Consider the following 17,660-nt stretch of genomic DNA (forward strand, 5'->3'; position numbering starts at 1 on the left):
AGAGTGTGGAGCTTAAAGAATCCGCTTTTTATAGTGGCAGAAATGAATTTTTTGAGGTTAAATTGGTTATCTATCATGATGCCAAGGTTGCGGACTAGTTGGGTCTGAGGGCAGCCGGGTAGTGAGGGGGTGGGGGAGAGAGTACGCGAGGGGTTGTTAGGAGGAGAAAGAAGGAGTAGCTCTGTTTTGTTGGTATTGAGTGCTAGGAAATTTTCAGAGAGTAATTTATTTATCTCAGATAGGGCAGAGTTCCAGATCTTCATTGCATTTGTAATGGAGTCAGTTATAGGGATGAGTATCTGCACGTCGTCAGCATATATAAAGTGCTGGATACCCAGTTTAGAGAGAAGTTGGCAGAGGTGGAGTAGGTATATATTAAAGAGTGTGGTAGCTTCTAATATGGAACCTAACATCGTGTAAGTACAGCAAAGGTTATATTTCCCTATATGCAACAACTTGCACTTGTCCACATTAAATTTCATCTGCCATTTGGATGCCCAATCTTCCAGTCTTGCAAGGTCCTCCTGTAATGTATCACAATCCGCTTGTGTTTTAATTACTCTGAATAATTTTGTATCATCTGCAAATTTGATAACCTCACTCGTATTCCTTTCCAGATTATTTATAAATATATTGAAAAGCACTGGTCCAAGTACAGATCCTTGAGGCACTCCACTGTTTACCCTTTTCCACTGAGAAAATTGACCATTTAATCCTACTCTGTTTCCTGTTTTTTTAACTAGTTTGTAATCCACGAAAGGACATTACCTCCTATCCCATGACTTTTAGTTTTCTTAGAAGCCTCTCATGAGGGACCTTGTCAGATGCCTTCTGGAAATCCAAATACACTACATCTACCGGTTCACCTTTATCCACATGTTTATTAACCCCTTCAAAAAATGAAGCAGATTTGTTAGGCAGGACTTCCCTTGGGTAAATCCATGTTGTCTGTGTTACCATGTCTTTCTATATGCTCTACAGTTTTGATCTTTAGAATAGTTTCCACTATTTTTCCTGGCACTGAAGTCGGGCTCACTGGTCTATAGTTTCCCGAATGGCCCCTGGAGCCCTTTTTAAATATTGGGGGTTACATTGGCCATCCTCCAGTCTTCAGGTACAATGGATGATTTTAATGATAGGTTACAAATTTTAACTAATAGATCAGAAATTTCTTTTTTTAGTTCCTTCAGTACCCTAGGATGCATACCAACCAGTCCAGGTGATTTGCTACTCTTTAGTTTGTCAATCAGACTTGCTATATCTTCGAGAGTCACAGTGATTTGGTTCAGTTTGTCTGACTCATCACCCTTGAAAACCATCCTTGAAACTGGTATCTCCTCAACATCCTCCTTAGTAAACATAGAAGCAAAGAATCATTTAGTCTTTCTGCAATGGCCTTATCTTCCCTAAGAGCCCCTTTAAACCCCTCTGTCATCTAACGGTTCAACTGACTCCCTCACAGGTTTCTTGCTTCGGATATATTTTAAAAAGGTTTTATGAGTTTTTGCCTCTACGGCCAACTTCATTTGAAATTCTCTCTTCACCTGTCTTAATGTTTTACACTTAACTTGACATTGCTTATGCTTTATCCTATTTTCTTCAGATGGATCCTTCTTCCTATTTTTGAAGGATGTTTTTTTGGATGTTAGTTTTTTCACAATAGCAAATAGAGCGGTGCTGTTAACATTGGCGGCTTGGATTTTTATGGAGTAAAACTTTCTTTTTGCTAAAATGACGGCTTTTCTGTATTTTCTGAGGCAACTGTGGAAATGATTTTTAAGACTAGAGGTTTTATGTTTCCTCCACATACATTAAACTTGACGTAATTTGTTTTTTGTGCTTTTAACTCTAGTGAGTACCAAGAGGCTGTGTGTTTTAGTTTATGGTGAGAGGTAGAGATGGGGGCCATGGTATCTAAAATTGTTGATTATAGTTTTGTTCCAAGTTTCTACTGTGGTATTAACATTATGTGAAATGGAACTAGAGAGATTGTCAGCAAGAAGTGAGGTAAATTGGTTAGGTATAATTTTTTTGTGTTTGTGAGATAGAGGAGTCAAACCTTTTGATGTGTTGGGGAAGTTGGTATAAAGCTGAATTCTGAACTCAATAAAACTGTAGTCAGACCAAGGAATGGACGATACAAATAATTTAGTGTCTGCTGATTTTACGAACTCCTCATTATGAAATATTTGGTCTAAGGTGTGGCCTAGTTTGAGTGGGAGCAGTAATATTATAGTGCCATCCTAGGCACGATAGTGCATCGACAAATGCAGAGGCTGTCACATGGTGATTTAGCTTGTCAAAATGGATATTGAAGTCTCCCACTGTTATGGTTCTTGTAAGGTCTAGAGGGAGAGTGGATATTGTTTCAAGGACAAGCAATGGATCATTGCAAATTAATCCAGGAGGAGAATAGACCAGTAGGATGTTCAGAAAGTTGGTTGTAATCAGAAGGATCTCAAACGGAAATATCTGGGAAAGAGACACCTTACATGGCAAAAGTGTACTTTTGCAGATGTCTAGAAGGCCACCTCCTCGATTGTTGGGTCTGGGTTCAGAAAATGGAAGCTATTCGGCAGGGCATAAGGAATTGATGGTAACATTGTCAGTATCGTTTAGCCAGGATTCTGTGATGAGAAAACAGTTCAGTTTTTTGTCAGTCAAAATGTCATGAATAATAGTAGTTTTTTTTTTCCTAATAACTTAAACATTGCAAAGTAGTAGAGTTAGTGAGGATAGGAAGTGTAGGGGAGTCATTGATGAACTTGGTATGCTAATTAAAGACATTCAAAGGTTTATTTTTATCTTTCCTTTATTTGGTTTGCATTTGTAATATTTCGGAAATAAATCACCATATATGCCTCATCCAGTTATAGGTATCTCCATAGTGATTATTATACAAAATATGGGGTTATAGAGTTATGTACCCAATAAAAACACAGTAAGACTGGCAGTAGAAAGAATAGAGAAAAGGGACAGATATGCAGATTGAGTTTAAAAATTTGCTGAAAATAGGAGACAGAGAAATTAGTTATTTAGAGAAATTGAAAAATAGAGTTAGCAGTTACTTTAGCTAGGCTTCTTTTCTATACTCCTTAGATATTGTCGCTCAAGGGTCGCATGAAGAGGCGCACAAAGGGGTGTGCCTCCTTTGTTGCGCTCCTTCGGCGCACGGCGCCTCTGGCGTCGCTGCGGGCCGCTTAAGCTTCCGCCCCAGATGACGTCAGGAGGGGCGGAGTGACTGGACTCAGCGATGGGCAGCATTGATTATAGGTGGTAATTGCTGCTGAAGGTAAAGTTCAAAGCGCTAGCAGTGGATATCAGCCCAGAAAGACACTCCAGAGTGGTGAAAGGAGCAGCACGGAGACCAGGGTGCTTAAAATAAGTATTGGGTGGATCTTAATATACCAAAAAATAAAGTACAGTAAGTCATGTGAGGCTCACTGGGATGAGGGTATTTCTTAGTTATTGTTTGTCAGTGAAAGTGCTAATTAGTATATATTGCATGTTTTCTTTGCTAGGTGTTCTCTGCGTTTACAGAAGAGGTTGGATAAGAGAGAGAGGGCCTTTTCTTCAGTAATAGAAAAAAATGATGTCCATGTTAACTAGAAGAGCCTCTGATCTCAATGTAGGTCTCTGACAATGAAAGAAGATGGGTTAAGATAACAGTGCAAACAGGGAAAAAATGTGGTGTTAATTAGCATTTAATTAGTGTTGCTATCTTTGTTTATCTCTTTTTAAATTTTTTTAATGAGTTTTATTGTATGCTGCCTTGAATAGTGTATTAGGTGCAGGTCATACATTTTTTAAATAAATGATTTTATATTTCTACATTTTTTTAAATAAATGATTTTATATTTCTACATTTTTTAAATAAATGAGTTTATATTTCTACAACTGATTCTCCCGAGTTTTGTTTTTTTTTGTTTTTGGGTTTGTTTTTTTTTTTTTGCAGTTTGGCTAGTCATCTTTCTGAGTGCTGTGAAGTGGTGGTGGGGGATGAACTTAAGACTTGCCATTCTGGGTCAGACCAAGGGTCCATCAAGCCCAGTATCCTGTTTCAAACATTGGCCAATTCAGATTGATAGGATTCCAAGGGGTAGATACTGTAGATTTTAAGCTGCTTATCCCAAGAATAAGCAGTGGATATCTGCAAATCCACCTTAATGGTTTATGGACTTTTTTCCTCCATGAACTTGTCCAAACCATTTTTAATCACAGCTACACTAATAGCTTTCACCACATCCTCTGGCAAATAATTACAAAGCTTAATTATGCATTGAGGAAAAAAAATATTTTCTCTTATTAGTTTTAAATGTATTACCCAGTAGCTTCATTTTTGTCTCTCCTGGTCTTTATACTTTTTGAAAGCATAAACAACTGATTAACGTTTGCATGTTCCATTCCACTCATTTTATAATCCTGTATCATAACTCCCCTCAGATATTCTTCTCCAAGATGAAGAATCCTAACTTCTTTTTTTTTTTTATATCTTGTTTATTGGAGAGTACCTTTGAACAATTAATACTCATACAAATACGAACATTGTAAATACAAATACTTCTAGAAAAACATGTAACACATTTATGATTGTCGTCTCCATATCTGCCGAGGTATCCTCTTGCTGCTGTCAAGCTGCTATCAGTGTCTAATTGGAAATAGATGGAAACAAAGGGAAACATGTATCTTCGAAAATAACGAGCATTGTGCCTTCAAAAGCTACGCAAGAAAAACTATACAAAAACATACCAGTGCAAACATGTTTGTCTGTTAAATTTCTAACTTAGAGGCTTGGGGCGGATTTTAAATGCCCTGCGCGCATAGATGGTTTTATGAATAAGCATCAAACATTTGTATTCAATTCGAGAATGGATAGGAAGCCAGTGAAGGCTCATCAAAATTGGGGTGATATGGTCAAATGTTTTGGAATTGGTTAACAGACGGCGCGGCAGCATTCTGCAAGAGTTGCAACGGGCGAATAGATGATAACGGTAAGCCCAAAAAAAGGGCATTACAATAATCCAACTTTGATAATAAGAGAGCTTGGAGCACCGTTTGAAAATCATTATAGTGTAACAAAGGTTTTAATTTCCTTAAGATTTGTAATTTATAGAAGCCATCTTTGGTTATGGTCTTTATAAATGCCTTTAGGTGAAATTTGCTATCCAGTATAGCACCAAGACTCCTGATTTCATTTCTGATATTTAAAGAGGATGGATTTAAACTAATGTCTAATGAAATTTTTTCAGTAACCTTATTATTAAAATATAAAGAATCTCTGTTTTTGTGTTATTGAGAGAAAGTGACATGTGAGTGAGTAAGTGTTTAATAGAGCTGGAATAAATATCCCACAATTTCAATGTGTTATTTAATGAATCTTTAATTGGAAGAAGTATCTATCGATTTCTTTATGGTGAGTTTTTGTAATCCAGAGCGATGCCATCTGAAGTAAATACAGCCATTTGGGGATAATTATCATCTGGAGAAGCTGTACTTTCCCCCATAGGGAGACTGGAAAGGAACGCCATTGTTTGAGTGGACTCCAGGGATGTTAAGGGCTGCATATTCACTTCGTATAATTGAGCTACATCTGTTGGTATACGCACACCCAAGTATCTCATGTCTCTCGTCACCCATTTCAGAGGGAACATCCCCGGCCAGTTACTCTGCCTCCTACATCTAGTGCTTCCGACTTGCCCTTATTAATTTTAAGGCCTGCAAATACCCCGAAGGCTTCTTGAATATGTAACAACGGAGGTAAGGACTTAATTGGGTCTGTAAGAAATATCAGCACATCATCCGAAAAGGCGGCAACCTTGAAAGTAGCCCCATTCTGCGAGAAGCCCTTAATATCTGGATGTGCCATTACTTTCCTCAGTAGTGGGTCTATAGATAGTATGTATAATAGGGGTGATAGGGGGCACCCCTGCCTCACTCCCCTGCTGATATTCACTGCTTGTGATTTCATTCCATTGGCTACTATATACGAGATTGGTGAGTGGTATAATAAAGAAATGTATCGTATGATTTTTCCTTGTAGTCCAAAGTGGTCCAAAACAGAGAAAAGATAAGGCCAAGAAACTCGTATCAAACGCTTTCTCTGAATCGAACTCTATGGCAAGGGCCGGCTCTTGTTGGTATTGGCACATTGTCATAGCTGAAAGTAAGTTGATAATGTGGGAGCTGGCTAATCTGCCTTTAACAAAGCCTACTTGACTGAGAGAAATAAGAGAAGGGAGTAACGTGCTTAGCCTATTCGCCAGCATTTTTTCCAAAATTTTATATTCACAATTTAGCAGGGATATAGGTCTATAGGATGCCGAGTTAGTCGGATCTTTCCCAGGTTTGGGAAGAACTGTGATATGCGCAGTATTAAATGCAGTGGGGAATTGCTCTGCTGCTAGTGCAGACACAAAAAAATCTGTCAGTAAAGGCATTAGATTTCTATTGAGGAGCTTCTAGAAATCGTATGATAGGCCATCAGGTCCTGGGGATTTCCCAGGCTTGGCTTCAGCGATTACCTGAGCTACTTCTTTTTGGTGAATAGGCTGGTTTAGGTATTCAAGCTGAGTTGATGATAGTCTTGGAATGTCTAGATCTTTAAAGAATCTATTTTCCTCTGGACAGCCCCCCAGAGCATCATCAGTGTATATTGGAATATTGCACATATCTCTGCTTTAAATTCAACTTCCTTCCCCATTATGGTTTTCATTTTTGTAATAATAGCCTTGCTCCTGGCTGTTCGAACTACATTGGCTAAACATTTGCCTGCTTTGTTCCCATGTTTAAAAATTTTTAATTCAGAGACTTGCATAGATTGACGGGCCCTATAATGCAGCCAGGAGTTTAGGCTTTCTAGAGCTGCCAGGTATCTATGTTTATGACTTGTGTTTGGGTCAGAGACAAAATCTCTGTTGGCATCACAAACTTGTGCTTCGAGCTGTAAGATCAGCCCGTTGGTGTGTTTCTTCCCTTTACTCATGAAGGCAATTATTTCACTGTGCATGACTGCCGTAGCTGTTTCTCATAGCAGCTGGGGATTATCATCATATGCTTTGTTGTGTAACCGAAATTCTTCCCATTTTTCCCGTAGAAAAGTTTGAAATTCCAAATCCATACTTAAGTGGCTTGGAAAGCGCCAGGTGGGAGTCTAGGCCTGGTCTGCGAGTGGAAATAATTCAACCGCTATGGGGGTGTGATCGGAGATCACAGGTTGACCAATAACTGCCTGCCTAATCATGATAAAAGAAGCTTTAGATATCAATATATAATCGATTCTGGATAATGAGGTGTGAGCTTTGGAAACATGTAAAGTCACCTTCCTCTGGGTGCAGAGTTCTCCAAATGTCCAGCAATCCTAATTTATGGCATAGATAATTCAGTCCCTTATTTAGTTGTGCTTTTCCTCCTCGTACTCCTGGGCATTTATCTAAAGTAGGGTCCGCTGCCCAGTTGAAATCCCCCAGCACAAATAAATGCCCTTGAGTATGTAAGACTAGAAGATTAAATAGGTGAAGGAAAAAAGCATGAGACTACTCATTTGGGGCACAGATGTTACAGATTGTGAGTTCCTGGTTCTGGAGTCGCCCTCTAAGAAGGATATACTGTCCCTCTGGGTCAGATATTGTGTGAGTGACACTCCCGCTTTTCTGCCTTTTGCCTCCGCATAATGGCAGCTCCCTACCCAGTCTCACTGCAGCTTAGATCTCTCGATATCGGAAAGGTGAGTTTCTTGCAGACACGCTATTGAGGCCCCTTTCTTTTTCAGATGACGTAATATTTTTTTTCTTTTAATTGGGGAGTGTAAACCATTAACATTCCATGAGAAAATCTGTACATTCATCCCTACATGATGGAGCCCCATCTGACAAGTAACCAAATTATGCTGCAACTATCAACTGAGGGGGCTCCCAGCCAAACCCTTTCATGGATATATTGGGTACTCACACTAATGAAGCCCCACCCCTTGAATGTCTCCCTTTGATCACATATGAATCCCCAGAAACAATCCCCCTCCAAGAATAATCCATGGCCCCTCCATACATCCCGGGTATCTCTCTCTATGGTTGCATGGCCCTGTATCTTTCCCCCCTCGGGTTAGTTTCCCTCCCCCTCCTGCCTATTGTTGCGCTCCTTGCTACCGATGAGTCAGGTATAATATGTGACTGGACACCGCACCGCCTGGTTCCAGGTATCCATGTTCCTCACCCACATCTAAAATAATACACAGACTTCCTCCCCCTTCCTTATCGATGAACATTAACCCTCCAAGGTCTCTTACTGTCCCGTTCTATCAGGCTTAGGATTTTGATAGTCCTCCCGACGCCTCACAGGGAGAATTGAGCAGTCCAAGTTCTGAGTCGTCCGATCCATTTTCCCCCTGTAATCAATAGTTCTGGATCCATAGTATGCTCATATTTATGAAAAAGTCCTCCCCGCATCCCGACCTCGAAGGTAACTCAAGTCCCCCATGGTGGTCAGAGGCAAATCAATTTTTCCCCGCTTGTTGTTGTTGTACACTCCCCACCGATTACATACGCAACCTGTGTGGCCGATAATCTATAGTTTAATGACGCACCTCAAAGGGTCCACTACCCAGGGGTCACCTTCTCTATCAAACTGTCCCGGTGTGCATCCTCAGGTTATTCACACTGTAGATTAGGGGGACCCGTAAAGATCTGAGCCGATTGGGTACTACCTTGAATTGGGGGGGGGGGGGGGGTGGTGGTGTAGGAAGTCACCAGGTGGCTTTCTTTCTGAGACTTGGCTCGAACCAGCCAGTTGTCCAAGTATGGGTGCACCAGGATCCCTTCTGTTCTCAATGCCGCCACTACTACCACCATAACCTTGGAAAATGTTCTGGGAGGGGTGGCTAGATCAAAAGGCAGCACCTGAAACTAATAATGGTGCCCCAACTAATCCCCTGATAATGGTATGATTGCCAAAACATGGTCCATGTTGGGTGATTTTTTGAACACCTGGGTAGATTATTCTAACTATGTTTGAAGCTAAGTATTTTTGTAGCTTTGTGTGGGTTATGGATATTGGGTAGGAGTTACAAGAGTTATTGATAATATTAACAATAAAGTCATTTAGTTTTGGAATTTCAACAAAGAAAGAAAGAAATAGAGAATGAAAGTAAAACATTTTTTGTGAGGGAGACGGTAAATGATTATAATTATAGTGCCGGTGGAGCTGATACTGCCTGGGGCCCATTGCGGGTGAGAGACAGTGGATTATAACTAAGGCACATTGCCCTAATACCTTTGGGGGAGCCCAGACATAGATCTGTTCGCGTTCCCCTGGAGCAGGAAGGTAACTTTGTTCTGCTCCCTGTACAGGCCGGATGGCAAACCAGCTTTGGATCCCCTTGCCTGTCAATGGGGCAAAAGGGTCTTCTGTACATGTATCCTCCAATTCCTTTGCTGGCAAAGACTCTCTTGAAGCTTTTTGAGGACAGAGGGACTATGATCCTCATAGCCCCTCATTGACTGAGACAGGTCTGGTTTTCACTCCTACGGGAGTTATCCATCCGGAAAGCGATCAGCCTGGGGACTTCCCCAGATCTCATAATGCAGAATCAGGGGAGGTCGTAGCATCCCAATCTCCAGGCCCTGTCACTCACAGCCTGGATGTTGAGAGTTTAATCCTGCAACCACTCTATCTCTGAGGATGTGTCTCGGGTCCTAGTGGCTTCGGCTTCTAGAAAGCCTTCCACTAGAAGGTTGTATGGTCTGAAGTGAAGGAGATTTTCCATGTGGTGTGAGCAGAAGGCTCTAGATCCGTTCTGTCCCACACAAAAACTGCTTGATAACCTTCTATACATATCGGAGACTGGCTTGAAAACCAACCCCATTAGGGTCCATCTGAGTGCAGTTGGCGCATATCGCCATGGTGTAGATTGTATGCCCATCTTTGTACATTATATGGTTGTATGTATTATGCCGGGCCTGCTTCAGATGAAGCATCCCACTGAGCTGAGCTGATAAAAGCTCCTTTTGAGCTGCTGCACACCTGTGACCTGACATAACTGACCTGGAAGGTCATATTTTTGGTAGCAGCCACTTCAGTGTGCAGGGTTAGTGAGCTCCAGGCCTTAGCGACTTATCCACGTTATACTAAATTTTATTCTGACAGGGTAGTCTTGCACACGCACCCTAAGTTTCTGCCTAAAGTGACAGACTTCCATCTTAATCAGTCTATCGTCTTGCTAACTTTCTTTCCCAGGCCCCATTTGCACCAAGGTGAACAATCACTGCACGGTTTGGACTGCAAGCGAGCCTTAGCTTTCTATCTGGAGTGGCCAGAAGTCCACACTTTTTATTTCTTTTGATAAGAATAGGTTGGGAGTTGCCATTGCCAAACAGATATCCTGCAACAGGAAAATGATGCTTTAGATTGAAAATTGAAAGCTGGGTATGCCGTGTCGGAAAAATTCAGTATTGGTGAAGAGGGAATACCATGGTGTGATTAGGAAAGTATGAGTTGGAGTCATATGTGAATAAGGATAATGTGTAGGACTGTTGAGACTTGATGGTTGGCACCCAAGCTGATAAAGATACAAGTGATTTAGTGTTCAGCTAAAAGGAACAGCAGTGATTCAACTGAAACTGATTTTTCAGGAAACAATTTATGCCTGCAGAACATTTTTAGAGTTAAGTTTACTAGCAATGATCTTTTAATTTTTTTTAAATTTATTATAATGCATATTTTATTTCTTAAGGAATGTTTCATCTGAATAATATAGCTAATATGACACGAGTTATACTTTTCTTTAATTGATTGTTTAATATTTGACAGAAAATGTACATACTGTTAAATGGTTATCCTTCAAATAATTTTGAAGTGCACTTGTGGGTTCTGTCATCTAATCAATTATCAGTAGTTCAAGTACAGTAGGTATATGGCAAAATAAAAGCCCTGTTCTATACTTTTGGTTTATAGATAATCATATAAATCCTCTTTTAAAGACAAAAGGATGTGACCTTTTAGAATGCCAAACTGACAGAGCTAAGAGCAGTTTGTTTCTTTCCCCAGTGATGTGCATGGATGCAAAGATAAATTTTGATTCCAATTCATATTATCGTCAAAAGAAAGTCTTTGATCTGAGGGACTGGTCACAAGAGGATGAAAGAGATGAGCAGGCGGATAAGGCGGATCTCAACTATATAGGACTGGATGGAAGTATAGGTTGTCTAGGTAAGCTCTAAGAGTTTTCTAGTCTGTACTCCAATTGATGGCTCCATTTAATTTTTGTTTTCTCCCAGTTTGTATGTGTGGTATGTATTCTTTGTGCTGAAATCAGAAACATATTTTTTGGGTTGTTTAACTTGTTTACTTAATTGTCTAGTGTGTTAGATTATCTTTTTGTTGTGTAAATTTCCATTGTTTCTTCAGTGAGGCTTATATGGAGTTCTAATGCCAATCTTTATGTATTGTTCATACTGTTTGTTTTAGACCAGTGTTTCCCAACCAGAATGCCTTCAGACTAATCAAGGGTGCCATGAAAAAGCCACTACTGCCTGATGCTCAGCCCCAAACCAGCACCTAGGCTCTGCTCTCAGCACTTTACAGCAGCAAGAGAGACCAGTGGTGGCTCTTTTCTGAGAACATGTAATCATGCCTGTGTCTCTTCCTAGCTACACCATGAGACCTGGAGTGTGATCATTAATGGACAGCATGCAGGGCACGAATCACCATGCCCTGTTTTGTGTAGTACACAGCTCCTCGCACGTTGCCCCCCTGAGCTTCTGCCTTTGAGCCATTCCGGCCTCTATCTTACCTCTAGGCTGAGTGAGATAGAGAGAGCATGCACTGAATGGTGGATGTAACTCATTCTGAGTGTTGGAAGCAGCACTAGTGGAAGTGCTCTAGCAGCCACATGCAGCAACCAAGGTAACTAACAGAGCTATCTGCCTGCATTAAACTGACTTCCTCCTTCCCTCTCCTTCCCTCTCCTGCACTCGTGTGTGTAGAGGGAACTGGCCCATTATGATGAGTCTGTGTGTGTCTCTCCCTTCTCCCTTTGTTTTAAATTTGGAGGAGAGACTGTTGGGGCTTTTAGTGCTTCCCTAGCTCTTCTTTGTCCATACAAGTCCTCTCCATGCCCGCCCTTCCTGTCTTGGGTGCTACACAATATTTTTGTTAATGTAAATATGCCTTGAGCTTGAAAAGGTTGAGAAACACTGATTTAGATTTTTGGCTGTGTGTAATAGACTTAGAGGCCGATGTACTAAGCAGAGAATATCTCTGTGGGAATGGCCTGATACCACAGGATGTTTTCTTCCAGTGCCAGGCTATTTGCATAAAACGCAATTAATTCCTCTGGCAATTTTCTAGTGAAAATGTTTGAGAAATCATCTTTTTACATAAAAATGTAACTCTCTTCCCTGAGGAGTAATTAAGTTTCACAGAAAATTGGGCAATTTCATTTTTTTGAATGTGTAAGTTATCTATAGCTAAGTTGATTTGCCTGATTTTTCTGCTCACTATCGATTTTGCTTATTTGCTATGAATGACTTTGCAAATTTTGCAGTGTTATTTTCGTTTTGCTAACATGATAGTGTGCACTATTTGCTTTTTTTTTTTTTTTTTGCAAACACTATTGCCTTTACAGCCTGCTGTTGCTATGACATCAACAGCATCTGGATTGTGAATACGACAGCAAAGAGAACAGGAGTGAGGTTATTGTTAATTTATACATATGCAAACATGAAGAAAATCCTATAATCCCAGCAGTTTTTAAGTTTTCTGAAAATTGGTTAATCAAAATAAATTACCATTGCCAGTTAAAACCCTAATACACAAAATAAAATCAGTAGACAGTGATGCAAAATTGATGGTTGTAACAGTAAAAGCAGTGTACCAAGTGCATGCATATGTTGTAGAGATTTCACAGTGCTCTGTGACATAGGCTGTTGGGTTTTTGAGTTGCATTTTCTTGCAGTCACTTTTACTGGATGTGGCACAAGCCTATCTTTGCGGTCTTTCCTTCTCTTTGGAGTTTTGTCAAAATGCATTTCTTTTTGTGCTGGTTATGTTGTCTGTATCTTGTGTGTTGTCATTGTTTAGGTTGTGGAATGTCAACTGAAAACAGACCTGTTTTTTGCCTGTTGGGATTGCTTTAGGTAGATTTCAGTTTCCTTCAGCATACATTAAATTTCTCCACTGGGCTTACTGGAACACATCTTGTGACCCACTAGTCTGTCTTGATCCAAATTCAATTCATCCAAATTCTTGTTAGCATTTTAACAGTGAATTGCTGAAAAAAAAATCTCAAATAGCAATTGTCATAAAACAGGTACTCGTCCAAAATACTAGATGTGGAAGAGCTTATATAGAATGCATTGATTAGTGGCTCTTTCCAAAAGAATGCAGTATCTCTCAGTCTCTTTCTAGATGTCAATGTCTTTTTCAGTGGCATGGCTGCCTACATTTCTCATGCAATAATCATGTAAAGCCTTTATGCTGCATTTTTGTTCTATGGAAACCGATGTGATATTAACGAATGTCAGTATATAAAAACGTTAAATAATATCTATTATGCCAGTTCTGCTTCTATGAGAGATTTGTTTTTATTTTATTTTTTTACTTTCACAAATTAATGTTGAAAATTATCTGTGATATGATAGTCTCCCCTTTACTTAGGTGAATATGAAGCGATGACCTGTAGAGAACTGAGTAATGTAAAATGTCTGACAGTCCTCAAGTAGCCTAGTATTAGGTCAGAGGGCAAGCTACAGAAAGCAGCCACAGTAGGAGGCCTGTTTCTCCATGGATAGGCAGAGACAAACAACCACACAAGAGGACAATGTCATCCTTTAGCATCCCTTCCTTTTACTTTGTGGAGCATAAAAGACCCCAAAGACTTTCAAAAAGCTTTAAAAACAATTTTATTCAAGGCAGCCTTTCCAGCTATGTAACTTCACAGCTTTTTGAATGCTTATGAAATTGCAAATGCAGATTATACCATCCAGTTTAGCAGTTAATATTGAAGCAGCAGCTGTGTGATATTGTCTGTATATGACTATGTTTGTATGTACCCTGCCCCGAGCCTTGGAGGGAGCAGGAAACAAGTAATTTAAAATAATAAATGGCATCAGGACAGAAATGAGTTCTGTCTTAGAAGAAAGATCTAAAACTTCTGAGCATGTGTGGGGGTTTCCCATGTTGCTGTCACTGTGCAAGTCTCTTCAATCTTTTGATTTCATCTTCTCTGCAAATATTCTGTCTCTCTTTAGCTGTTGCACAAATTCTTCAGTTTTTCTTACTTGTTTCTTTAGTTCGTTTAATTTGTGGTCCTCTTCTATTAAATAAAACCATTTACACTTTTTATTTTTTATTTCAATTGGAACCATGGCATAAAAGTCACAGAGAATGGTAAGAAACCCTTTAAATTATGCACTAAATGCCACCATAAATGGTAAGTTAAGATCTACACAATTTATGTCTCAGATACTTGAGACCTTCACATGATTCGTCTATGGGCCCTCTGGCGGGATGTCTCTCAGAGCACAAGCTTATCAAGATTTGAATTTAAAATTCCAGATGGCTTCTCTTTCAAAAAAGGGAGATAATCTAAGATATCAATACCTATCAGAGTCTTAGAGGTAGAGAAAAAGCCACCACCTTGTACTGCGCCAAGCAGAAAAGAGGATCCTCCCCCCCCACCAATCAGCTACTGTTTCCTTGGTGCCAAAGCATACTGTGCCGAGCTCTGTCAGTGCTGAAAGGTCATCATGGTGCCAACATTCAAGCTCTGCTACGTCTCAGAGTTTCATCATTGATGCTAATTCCAGAATCAGACTGCTTGTTAATGAAAGCAGATTCAATGCTACCTGAATGCCGTACTTTAATCCAAACGTTGTGGTCAGATTTTGTGAAGACTTTCATGACATAGGTGCTATCCACATCTAAGGAAGAATTAGCTTCAGAGCCTATATTAAAAAAGCTATATTCACAAATGCAAACACATTCTCCTTTAATTATTTATTTATTTATCAAGTTTTATATGCCGTTATTCGGTTTCGCCATTATAACGGTTTACAAGTTTCGAAGTATAAAATGTTAATAGGTTAGTAGAGGCATTGAGATCGCTATCATCACGGTCTACAATATTCAAAGGATAAAATGTTGAGGTTAGTAGATGCATTGACATACAGCGTTCGTTTATAGTATTAATAAGGTTGAGAGTGATATTCTTAACGTATCAGGGGGTTTGATTGAGTTCTTAGTTCCCTTGGTAGGCTTTGGTGAACATCCAGGTTTTAAGTTCCTTTTTGAAGGTTTTTAGGTTTGGTTGAGTTCTTAATTCCGTTGGGAGGGTGTTCCAGAGTTTGGGGCTTCCGAAGGATATGGCTCTTTCACAAGTTGGTTAGTTGTTTGGAGTGCACAGGTGGGATTTTCAGAAGGCCTTTGTTGGTTGAGCGGAGGTTTTGTTGAGGTGTGTACATTTATTGTTGTACTTAACCAGTTGGAATGTTCTTCGTATATTGTTTTGTGCAGTAGGGTCAGTATTTTGTAGTCTATTCGAAATTTTATTGGGAGCCAATGTAGTGCTATGAGAATTGGCATAATATGTTTGTGCTTTTTTGTTCCTGTGAGGATTCTAGCGGCTGTGTTTTGTAAGATTTGAAGTGGGCAGATTGTGGAGAGTGGTAATCCAGATACTAGGGAGTTGCAGTAGTCCAGGTTGGAAAAGTTTGTAAAGTTTATTGATTATTGTAAATGTTTTTTGTAAAGCACTGTTGCATATGTTTGTTCTAGTTCGCACAGCTGCAATGTTTCTGTTATCTGTGAACCGATGTGAGGTCACTAAACAAATGTCGGTATATAAAAACTGCAAATAAATAAATAAAAGATGAGAAGTTGCAGGACTGTTCTGAAGTCGTCTGGAGTGAGGAAAGCTTTTAATCGTCTTAGTGTAAGTAGTTTGTAGTATCCTTCCTTAATTTTATTCGTGTTGTGGTTCTTGAAGGATAATTCAGTGTCGATGATGACCCCTAAGTTACGAGCATGAGAGACAGGGGAAATTGTCTTTTGGTTCTCTATGCTGAGTGGTGGTGGGGGTGATGGGGTGTTTTTTCTGTCCAGGATAATTATTTCTGTCTTTTCGATGTTTATTATGAGTTTGATGTTGGTTAATAGTTTTATTTTGGTGAGATGTGAGGCTGTTTTTTTGTAGGTTTCTTCCAATGTATTACGGATTGGGATTAGTATTTGGATGTTGTCCGCGTATAGGAAGTGGGTAAGCCCAAGGTCAGTTAGAAAGTGACAAAGCAGGAGAAGGTATATGTTGAAAAGGGTAGCAGATAGTGCAGAGCACTATCTGCTACCAGTGTTTAGGTTTATTTTCTTCGAGAGGGTATTATTTATTACCTATCAAATACAGCGTACTCCACAAGAAGTAAAATCTATTTCTTCTGCTTCAAAGGCATTAAAATACTCTGATCATTCTATCAGATTTTGAAGAATCTGTCCGTCCCCCCCCCCCCCTCCCCCCCCCCAGGATTCCTGTTTATTTCAGTCTTTAGAGGAGTCAACTATTTTGCCATCTGATCCTTCTTTGGAGCCTCCCAGAAGTAGCCCCCTACCCCAATGGAGGACATGACATAACTGGTTTTCCATCAGAAGTAGTTACATTTAAATTAGAGGATGATTCTCAGATTTCAGAAGAATTTTAGCATGTTTTAAAATTTAGTCAACCACAAAGACAAGCAAAGTCTTTGCCTGTTTATAAACCTCTGCAAGGCCTACATGCAAAGATTGGAAATCTCACTCTTGATATCAATTGCAAAAAATATATGTGTAACCCTTTGTCGGGGGTGTGCTGGTTCCCCTAGGGTCATAAAAGTATTATTTGGGGCTGATTTTGCCATCCTTCTTGCATTTTCCAGCACATTTTTTTCTGTGAGAGAAGAGGAAACCCTCTGTGGCCCAGGTGATGGAGAGTCCCTTCTATGATGTGTGTATCTTTAAGGTGAGGTGTTCTCTTCAGAGACAGACAGGCTGGACTCAGACTGGGTGTTCAAATCATATTTACTGATTATTTCCTAAAGGTCAATCACTGTCCCACAAACATTTAACAAATTAAACCGTACAGTTGAACTATTTACATGATGTCTCTGTTGGGGTGCTGGTGTCTCTCTCTCCAGCTCCTGGAAGGAAGCTCACCACTGCCTACTTATCCGTGCCACAGCCCAGTAAAGGGAGAATTGTAGTGGGGGTGCTCCATGCCACGAAAAGATCATATCTGAATCCAAAGTTCAGTCTGAAGCCCACAGACTGTGTCCTGATCCCTCTGGGATGGAGATCTGATTGGGAGTCTCCCAAGGCTTGATGTCACAACCCTGATGGACCTCTCAGGGAGAGAGGCCAGGTGTTCCAGCTCAGCTCACAGCTCTCTATCTCCTCCACCAGGTTGTGCAGAAGGGTGGGTCAAAAAATCTCCACACGAACAAAAAAGGAAAAAATCCAGAAGTCTGTATCCAGAATTTCATGCTGGGAAGTGCTGTTAATGGTCTTGCTTCCTCCAGCGAATTAGAGGAGTTACTCACAGGTCTTCAGGCCCCGCTCTCAGGATTGGTAACTCCTTGCCAGAACTCAGGGTTTTCCCCAGAATAAGAAAACTTATCAAAAACTGGATGAAAATCTACAAAAAC

General features: G+C 40.1%; 1 protein-coding gene across 2 annotated transcripts in view; it reads left to right on the plus strand.

Annotated features, from left to right (window-relative positions):
* The window catches only part of SUCLA2 (succinate-CoA ligase ADP-forming beta subunit), a 170,861-nt gene that overhangs the window by 99,092 nt on the left and 54,109 nt on the right, over window positions 1-17,660 (plus strand). The window contains exon 7 of one of the 2 annotated variants that reach the window (XM_029602874.1): window positions 11,038-11,199. The exons of the other annotated variant lie outside the window; for it this stretch is intronic. Coding sequence (XP_029458734.1) covers window positions 11,038-11,199 — 162 coding nt within the window. The remainder of the gene's footprint in view (window positions 1-11,037; window positions 11,200-17,660) is intronic. 2 annotated transcript variants of the gene reach the window in all.

This window comes from Rhinatrema bivittatum, chromosome 5 (genome assembly GCF_901001135.1).
Source record: "Rhinatrema bivittatum chromosome 5, aRhiBiv1.1, whole genome shotgun sequence".
In the NCBI taxonomy this organism is placed as follows: Eukaryota; Metazoa; Chordata; class Amphibia; order Gymnophiona; family Rhinatrematidae; genus Rhinatrema; species Rhinatrema bivittatum.